This window comes from Protobothrops mucrosquamatus, unplaced genomic scaffold (assembly GCF_001527695.2).
Source record: "Protobothrops mucrosquamatus isolate PMUCROS unplaced genomic scaffold, P.Mucros_1.0 scaffold3410, whole genome shotgun sequence".
Classification (NCBI taxonomy): Eukaryota; Metazoa; Chordata; class Lepidosauria; order Squamata; family Viperidae; genus Protobothrops; species Protobothrops mucrosquamatus.
In genome coordinates this window covers 39,920-49,964 of record NW_015389391.1, presented here as the reverse complement: position 1 = coordinate 49,964, position 10,045 = coordinate 39,920, and the positions used below count along the sequence as shown (strand labels likewise).

At 42.4% G+C, this 10,045-nt stretch overlaps 1 protein-coding gene across 2 annotated transcripts in view; it reads right to left on the bottom strand.

Moving 5' to 3' along the window:
- Positions 1–9,696: 9,696 nt before the first annotated feature.
- Positions 9,697–10,045, bottom strand: part of STEAP3 (STEAP3 metalloreductase) — a 30,113-nt gene continuing 29,764 nt past the window's right edge. For both annotated transcript variants that reach the window (XM_015826968.1, XM_015826966.1), the window contains exon 5: positions 9,697–10,036. In XM_015826968.1, coding sequence (XP_015682454.1) covers positions 9,746–10,036 — 291 coding nt within the window. In that variant the 3' untranslated portion in view covers positions 9,697–9,745. The remainder of the gene's footprint in view (positions 10,037–10,045) is intronic.

Below are 10,045 nucleotides of genomic sequence, written 5' to 3'. Positions count from 1 at the left end.
AGTGAGTGTCAAAGCTGCTGAGAAAAATATATGGTGTAGGTTTTTTTAAAATTTATGTAATCCTGAATTGCTACTAATACAAAAACGAATGTAAACCTGTGAATATTATGTGGCACAGTTGTCTTTACATGACGATCTGTTGTGAACTTGATTTCATACATTTAAATAGTCATGTTTCTTTGCTACTATATTACCATGTCATCTTTAAAAATATTTAAGCCTTAATCTGCACATTTTCTGGAGAGCATGCCCTGGTACCATTATTTTTTTGGGGGAAAAAATTAGCTTCCACGTCACTGATTTGATTTTATTGCAAAATTAATTGAAGTGCTGCTTTTGAATAAATGCGGTCAGTGTAAACCTTTAACTTGTGTGTATAAATGTATAAAATACCTCATGAGGGTACTCGATGCTCAAAGGATTCAGAACATCTACAATTCTTTGAATTGGCCCAATAGAATTGTTGGTGGGAGTTGTCTTGATGCTGGACCAAAAATATAATCCCTGAAATCCCATTTCAAATTAATGCTGTGGCTTGATGTACTGCTTTAAAGAAGAAATTGAGCTTAGTGGAAACAAGCGGAATTGCTGAAATTCCAGTCCAGATACCTTGGGAATGTTACAGGTAGTCCTCAACTTAACAATAGTTCATTTAGGGACCATTCAAAGTTACAACGGCACTGAAAGAAGTGACTTACGACCATTTTTCACACTTACGACCGTTAAGTGTAAACTCATTTAACAAAGGTCCCACTTAGCATCAGAAATTTTGGGCTCAATTGCGGTCATAAGTCAAGGACTACCTGTTACAAGCTTTACCTGCAGAGGTTAAGCTTTGCTGCCTGAATTGAAACAAACTCATAAAAAAAAAAACAGCTGCAAAATAAGTTCATTAAAATCCAGTGTCCTCTAACCAGGAGGGAGTCTTTGATGTTTTGGGTTCTTCTGAGGTAATTGTTAAAAATTAAAATGATGAATCTTGAATATGACCCTCTGCCATTTTCCCCTACTGGTTCAGTTATTTATATTATTTTTTTTGAAGTAAATATTGAAGAATGAGTCTTTCCTAAGTGGTCATTAAAGTGGGGCAATGCAAACTGCTCTGGTCCTCAAAAGTACTATATGGATCAAGGAGAATCCCCTGGCAGAAACATTCAGTCCATTGTTCTTTTTTAAGTCCCTTCCTGCCTTAAGCAGGAATTTTCAACCTACTCCAGCAAAAAGTTCAAATTCCAAATTTTCTCTGGAACTTTGCGACTTCTGAGATACCCTCAGTGCTCTTTCCCTAAGTTTGAAAATCTAGGATAAAACAAAAAGGAGGTCTAGAAATAGTCTTTTACTGCAAATAAGAAAAAAGAGAGAGCAAGTCCTTTGCATCAGTTCACAGATATATCCTGATTATATTTCTTTTACAGTATGATAACAGGAGTAATAAAATGTCCACTGTAAAGCAGGATGGTAACTTTACAATTCCCAAGGCACAAATTAGGCAGTGCAGAAAAACATTGATATTATAGGCAGTATGTTTCCATTTTTCAGTTTTGCGGCAGATATCCATACAGACTATAGATATAAAAATAATCTTCAAGCGAGCATTACACAAACTTTTCTGTCCCAATATTGATTGGTTAAAAATGCAGAAACTATTTACAAAGAGGCTGTGTTTCCTATTGTGACCAGAGAGAGACAAAACATGGCTGGTTTCTTTAACAAAATCAAAATCACTTTTAAAATGCTTCATGCAGAAAATGAATGTTTCACAAAAACAAAAGCAATTCTGATACTGTGCAACATTTACACGTGAAGTTCTTGGCAGCAGCCAACTACTAATGTAATAACTGTATGGGCATCTTTGGATAATATAGACAAATGATCTATTAAATTGTATTTGCCAAGATTGTATATCTTATATACACTGTATGCAAGAGGCCTGCCCTGCCCTGCCTTGGCTGTTTAACAAGGATTCTTGCACTATTTGATAGAAACAGACATCTGCTAGGCTGGATGCAGGGTCAAAGTGATCAATCCTTGCACTGTTTTCTTAGTAATGATTTTAGGCTGTATTAATCAATCCAAGTGCTCTTTCAGCAATGGCCCTGCCAGCTAGAGAATTCTGGGAATTAAAATCCTTACGTTTGGGAGGGGACATCCAGCTCCCCAAAAATGCACAGGACGATTGGGTAAAGCCTTTGAAATAGGTGAGAGCGTATATGAAACACCTCTTTGTAATTTTTTAAAGCAGCCGTGTCATTTGGAGGGACCGCATGGCTGGCTTGGAAGCTCCTACCCACTATCTCTGTACAGCACGTTTGGCACATACTGGACTTCTGCAGGCTACAAAGCATCATTTCTGGAACTTCTGCAGAGCCCTAGTACATAGGTACAACCTTCATACTATTCCTCAGTTTCTATCTGTGAGAAAACTCCTCAAAGGATATCTAAAATTGGCTTAGCTACTGTGGCACTTTTTTTTTTTAGAAACTCAAAATGTCACAGTCCAAATGTAAGTCGCTTCTAGCATCCCAGATGCAGGCAGACAAGAACCAGATTGAAATAATAGATAAATGTTATGCAACCAATTCTTGTTGCTACTTTGCAGTTATTTACAGTCAAGATCCATGCCAAGCTTGTGAAATAATTTCTTAAATTACATTTCTTGTTGCCAGCTTCCATGGGAACGATGGCTCACGACCAATTTATGCAAGGTTACCTGAAAATCTTTGCTGCATAACTTTATAGTCTGTTTAAGCTGTGCCAACTTCAGCAGAAATTCGTCTGGTAATGTATGGAATCCTATGTGTATGTGTTCCAACCTTGTATAGCAATAGCAATAGCACTTATATCTCTCTTATGCTGGACAGACTCCATAAATCAAATACCACCCTACAAGGGTTTGCTGGTCCAGCAGATACCGGTAATTAGGCTTCTGTGAACTCACCTAAATCTCAATAGCCTATGCACCTATTAAACCAGCATTTTTACCATGTTTGTTGAACAAACTAGAGTGGCCTTGGTTATATGAAACTAAGCCAAATATTATATATATTTTCTTACTTTAGTGATGTGTGTGACCCAAGCCATGTAGCTTGTCGGTGGGACTCTGTTCCTGACTTCAAAATCCGGAACAAGCAAGTCCTGCTTCAGATGTGTCTACGGTACAGCCAGGTTCTTCATTGGATCTTTGCCCACTTTCAGAATCGAAAGATTTGGCAATTTTTTTTGTAGTTGGCCCTTCGTTAGGTTCAATTCATACTAAAAAAGATGCTTTGGAGTACACAGAACCTTCCTGTAAAAAGCACCTGTGACTTTTCCTTGGATTATGCGGCAATTGCATAATTGCAACAATCACTCAAGCATTGTTCTAAGCCAGAGGTCCCCAACCTTTCTGGCCCCAGGGACTGGTTTCAAGGAAAACAATTTTTCCATGGACCGAGGGTGGGTGGGTGGTGGGTCAGAATGATTAAGTGCATTACATTTATTGAAACTTTCTAAATAAATAAATAAATAATGCACAAATAAATAATGCACTTTATTTCTGTTATTATTACATTGTAATATATAATGAAATAATTATACATCTCACCGTAATGCAGAATCAATGGGAGCCCTGAGCTTGTTTTCCTGCAACCAGAACGTCCCACCTGGGGGTGATGGGAGACAATGACACCCAAAGTGTGTTGCTTATGTCCAATCTACTCTGTAATTTTGTTTTGGTTGATGTCACTGCAGAAAATCCTGCTTCACAAAGATAGGATGTTGGAAATGGAAGCAGGCTTTTCAGTGCAGGCTTTTGTGGCAATCTCAGAATATTCTGTCTTGACTTTAATCCAGAATGTATGGAGATTTAAAGTTTTCTCAAATGTGCTTTTAAGGTCACCATCATTTGCAATCTCAATCAGTTGATCTTCTTCTAACCCAGACAAAGTTGATTCACCTGGCTTATTCACAAATGGGTTGTGGATCTATTCTTTCCCAATTTGAGGGTCTTTTGTGGTTTGGGAAGTAATACCCAAACTCTTTTGAAAGCTGAGATAGGTGATCATGCACCAGCTGGGAAAAAGTAGGTCCTGGCTCAGTCTCTTTCAAAATCTCTGCTAATGTTTGAAACATGTCAAAAATCCCAATGTTCACTCGTTGCCCCCATAATTCCAGTTTGGCTTTGAAAGTAGCCACTTTATCTGCTGACTTGGACACAGATGTTGTTCGCCCCCGAAGTGACAGATTGAGTTCGTTGAGCAGGTTGAATATATCACACAAATAAGCAAGTTTTGTGACCCATTCTGGGTCACTAAAATATGCTGCCAATGGTGACTGTTTTTCTAAAAGAAATCTCCGGAGTGGCTCTCTTAACTCAAAAGCTCTTGCCAGTGATGTACCTCTAGAAAGCCATCTCACTTCTGTGTGTAAGAGAAGATTGATGTGCATGAACAGATGTGAGTTAAGGGCGTTTGCTTTAATGTAGTTGATCAATCTGCAAAACATTGTTAAGTTCAGATGACATTTTTCGGCTAGCCAGCATTCCCCTATGGATTACACAGTGTGTAGACTCACATTCAGAAACCATCTCCTTGACCCAAGTAGTGAAACCAGAAAGCCGTCCACTCATGGCAGCTGCTCCATCTGTGCATATACCAACACAAAATTACCTATTCAGTTTTCTTAATATGTAATCAATCATTCAAAGACTTAAATAGTTCTGCAGCTGTGGTGTTGGTTGGCAACAAAAGTGCACATCACGTATCCTCATGCACATCCTCCTGAAAAATATATCGCACAAAAAAACAAGCATTGTTGCCTTGTTGTCAGCATCAGTAGGCTCATCAACCTGGATTGTGTACCGTGGTGACTTAGTAATCCTCTCTAACAATTGTGCCTCAATATTCTCTGCTATTTCATCAATTTGTCTAGTTACGGTGCTAGCCCAGGGGTAGGCAACCTTGGCTCTTTTATGACTCGTGGACTTCAACTCCCAGAATTCCTGAGCCAGCCATGCTGAGGGGAAAGGGAGAGGTTTCCAAGCTATGCTGGCTCAGAAATTCTGGGAGTTGTAGTCCATGAGTCATAAAAGAGCCAAGGTTGCCTACCCCTGGGCTAGCTGAAAGAGGAACACGTGCCACCTTTCGAACTGCAACCTCTGCTAAATTTTCACGACAAACGTCCTTAACAGCAGGCAGAATCAACTCTTCACCAATAGTAAAAGGCTTCTTAGCTTCAGCAATGCGATTAGCCACGAAGAATGATGCTCTGTTGCAGACACATTTGCTGAAGTGGTGGCCTTGCAATAATTGCTTCTGTTCTTCACGTTCACATTTTTTTTTCTTTTGAAAAGCTCCAAAGGCTTGTCTTTTAAATATAGGGTGCTTGGTCTCCATGTGGTGAAGTACTTTTGAAGGTTTCATGGCTTCATTGGATAGCCGGCCACCACATATTATACAAAGCGGGCTTGGAGTACGTGAATCACCTGTTGCAAGGAACCTGTAATTTAAGTAAGACTCTTGGTATTTTCTTTTAAATGTAGATTTCCTTTTATTGGCAGTCTTAGAGTCTTCTGCTGTCTCGTCACTGGGTCTTTCCCCCTTTTCAAAGAAGCTCTCCAGTGAAGTTTGTTTTTTTTACTCATTTTGGCTAGGTTTAACGTGTGGGCTTACCAAAACTGTGACTGAGACAAGTGTGCAGTTCAGAAAAGAGGCACAGACAGAAGTGGTAAATGAAATAATGGTCAGGCCACGCACAGACTAAACATAAGTGTGGGATTCTGACTCAAGGCCTGCCACCAGATGATTTTGCTCCAGAGGAAAATCAGAATAAACACACAGGGAAAATTTCACTGGAAGAGGATTTCTTTTTCTGGGTGTGTGTGTGTGTGTGTGGGGAGGGCGAATCAGAATAAAGGCATGGAAAAAAACTTTCACAGGAAGAGGCTTTATTGTTCTGCTCTGGAAGAAAATCAGAACACAAGACGGAAACCTTCACTGAAAGAGTCGCTCTGCTTCTGCTCCAGAAGAAACCCCCAAAGAGAGGGGGAGCAGAAAGAGGTGTGAATGACCGCCGTCTGCACTGTTCAATGGTTCAGTATAGTGCAGTGGTGGCGAACCTATGGCACGGGTGCCAGAGGCGGCACTCAGAGCCCTTTCTGTGGGCACACGCGCCATCGCCCCAGTCCTAGGCCTTCAGCTGGATTTTATAAAACCTTTTCGCTTTAGGCCTCCGCCGCCGTGTGCAAAAAAAAAAAAGGTTCAATCAATCAGTCAATTTCAACTTCTCGCGGGGAAAAAACAATCTTGCAAAGTTGGAATTGATTGATTGAACTTTTTAGTCCCACCCAGTCTGCCGTTACCACCGCAGCCACGCCCACCCAATGGGCCACTCCCACCCAATGGGCCACTCCCACCCAATGGGCCACACCCACCCGGCACCCGACAATGCATAAGTGGGTTTTGGGTTGCAGTTTGGGCACCCAGTCTCTAAAAGGTTCGCCATCACTGGTATAGTGTTTCTCTTCGAGATTAGAAGGGAAGGAAGAGACAATCCTAACTCAGCCTTCCAGCAAAACAAACCAAAAACCCAGCACGTTGTTGAGGAAAGTGCTGAGAAAATTAGAGAGCAAACCAGCTCAACTCTGCTCAACAAGGCCAGCAATCTTGGAAAAGGTGCAAATGAGAGAGGGAGATTCTCTTGGAGGCTTTAGCAGGGGTCCTCAACCTTGGCAACTTTAAGACTTGTGGACTTCAACTCCCAGAATTCCTCAGCCAGCTAGTTGAAGTCCACAAGTCTTAAAGTTGCCAAGGTTGAGGACCCCTGCTAAGGGAACTTTAACTTTAAAGGAAAACGTAGCTTCTCCCTCACCCTCCCCCACTGCAAGCCGGGTAGGAGCCTGCTTGGCTTGCGAACTTGGAGAGCTGTACGAAGAAAGGAGTGTGAGCCTGGTTGGAGTGCCAGGAGGGGGAAGAGGAGGAGGAGGAGGAGGAGGAAGAGGTAGCAGGAAGAAGTGCTGAGAAAACCTTAAAAAACAAACAAGAGAGACCAAACCAACTCGGCGTAGCACAAAGCCTCCTTGCAAAGAAACCCAAAATATGCAGCTGCCTCAGATTGCAAAGGCTCGGTTTCCAAGTAGTGAAAGCCTTTTAAACACGTGTGCGCGTCACGAAAAGCAGGCAGGATGTTGCCAAAACACAAGGCGTCCTGGAGCATCAAAACAAAAGGAAAAAAAAAACTCCAGCTGAAGCGCAATGGAGCCCAGCACTCTTAAGACAAGATGCAAACGAGAGAGGGATTCCCTTGGAGACGCAGTGCTTAAGGTAAAAGGTAGCTTCTCCCTGCTCCTATTTGCACCCTGAGGAAAAGACACATACACATACCTTGGGGGGAGTCTCCCTCTAACAAAGCTTTGGGGGAACCCCCGGTTGCATTCGTGCTTGTCTTGCAAACTTGGAGAGCTGCATGAAGAGAGCGCAGCCCAGCTGTGCTGCCGGGAGGGGAAGAGGAGGAAGCTCACGTGCCCGGAGGACCTTTGCACTGGGTAAGACAGCTTCTGGACCGCCACTCTCCCGCCCCAGCACCGACTCCTGCAGACTTGCCGCATGGTTGGAGGTGGAAGACGTGCCTTCCGTGCACCTCCAGCAGCGCATCCCGGTTCCTAACTAGCCATGGAGGTTGGGGACCCGTTCTAAGCAGTTTACTCAAATTATTCAGGAAAAGCAAGCCCTTCCTTCTATGTCAGTGGTTCTCAACCTGTGGGTCGGGACCCCATTTGGGGTCGATCGACCATTTCATGGGGGTCGCCAAGCAAGGCTGTCCGCCATTTTTTTTGTCCGCCATTTTTTTCCCTTTTCCGGCGGGTGCCTTACGTCCCTTGGGCTGGGCCAGCTGGTGGTCAGCCTGCTCCGTCTCTGCCGCTTGCCAGCTACGCCTCGGCCGGCGCAGGGGGTGGAACCACGCATGTGTGGCGCTCCCGGGCAGGGAAAGTCCTCGATTTACGACCGGTTGGGTAGTCCTCGACTTACGACCGGTTTAGTCCTCGACTTACGACCGGTTTAGTCCTCGACTTACGATCAGTTGGGGTCGCGGCATTAAAAAGGTTGAGAACCACTGTTCTATGCTACCCCACGCCTTGAGACAATGAGGAAACAAGAGAATGACAGAGCTAGTGGGTAAAGACGCAGGACAAAATATTCAGAATGGCGTAACTACAATACGTCTAACAGCAGATGACTGCCCACCTGAGGGCCAGCTCTTTAGAACGGAAGACCAGCTTTTGCTAATACCAAGTGTAAAAGGAATCCCAAGTTTATTTTACCTAACTGATTGAAGTGCTAAAAGGCTGCTGATCTAGAGCAGCAGTTCCAAAATGCTTATCTATCTGGATTCACTATGTCATTAAATGCTTTTCAAGGCCATTGTAATGCAGTGAGTGTACAGTAATGTAATCTGTGAACAACAACTTGTTTTTGTGGGGTTTTTTTGCACAAGAACAGATCCAATCTCAGATTACCATGAGATTATATTTTAAAGCTCATTAGGTTCTACGCAAGGATGCCAACATTTTAGGAGACCTGGTGATCTCCCAAGATTTTGAAAGAGATGGAAGTAACTTCCTTCCTTCCTTTCCTCCCTCTCTCCCTATAACCACACCAAGGGAGCACACCTGGTCTTCAGATTACAGGCTGGATACCAGCCTGAATCTATGGTATACTTACAGTTGCATTCACTCAGAAGAATCAAATAACCTACGTGTGAATTTGTCCATGTAAGAGAAATGTGTCTAATATGCTGCAGTTATGTGTAGATATATAAAATATTTAATTCTGTCTCCATAACAGCTGATATTGCAGCCCCAAAGCTTCTTTGCCCCCTGCCATGTTGTATATAGAAATAACATTATACTGAAAAGTTTTGGAACAAGTGGAAGGAATTAAAGCACAGTTGCTACATAAGTAGCAGCAAGGTATTTAAAATAACGCTCCCCAACCTCCATTGACTAACTTCTGGGCAGTACAGTTGATCCCCCTTCTCCTGTGAATTAAAGTATTTTCTTTAATAACTAGATGTTTGTCTATAGAGAGTCTCAGACATCCAGGTCGTGGGTGTCCCAAACGTGCTTTTTCAAGAGGCAACTGGACTTTGCTTTTCTTTGAAGACATTTCGCTTCTCATCCAAGAAGCTTCTTCAGCTCTAGATGTTTGTTATTTGTGAGAATCAGTTCTCACTGTTTGATTGATAAAGGGTTGGATATAGCTGAAAAGTCAGTTTCACAGAATTTAAACATCTTTCGTTTGCTAGAGAATCTCCTGAGCTAATCTTATCAGTGAACAACATTAGCATACTAAATGTCCTGTAGAAGCAGCTAAAGTAATTCCTGCTCAGAAATAAGTCCAAATGTTATTCATGAGTGTGTGTTTGATTGCAGCCACATGAAGAAAAAAAAAAGACTGCCATCAGAGAGAAACAAAATAGTTCTAGTGTTCCATTTGTGTTGAAAGAGCAGAATGCTTGTTTCCCTTATGTATGTTTCAATGGTAGAACTGAAAATTCTGCACCGATGTTTTAAGGCAACCTTTTTATAACCTAGGAAATTATCAGTGTATTCTCAATGCGTAAGCTTACTCTATTTGATAACTTTCTCCTGGAACAAGATATCGCCCACTGTTTAATGATCCCAAATAGGCTTTAAAAAAAAAACCACGCACACAATAAAAACAGAATCAGAATGCTTCTTCACAATTGTAATGGAAACAGAGGTCCAGCATCACACAGTGCTGCTGCTTTCTCCACTGGAAAATTCCCCAGATGCTCTCTGCAACGTGAATTTGACATACCTGCTCCGCTCCCACCCACTCCTGATGCGCTGCAGTTTTTGGCTCATACAAGGAAGGTTGAAAAAGAGCTTAGCTAGGATTATGGTGCATGGTACCAGGAGAGTGAGGGTGAAAGTGGGAGGCAGGTAAAACTTGTACTGGTTTTCATCAAAGGCTCTTGTCCAGCCATAGGTCAAGGTGTGGAGCGTGCTGATCACCAGAGCAACGAAGCCAAGGGTAGACTAAAAAAA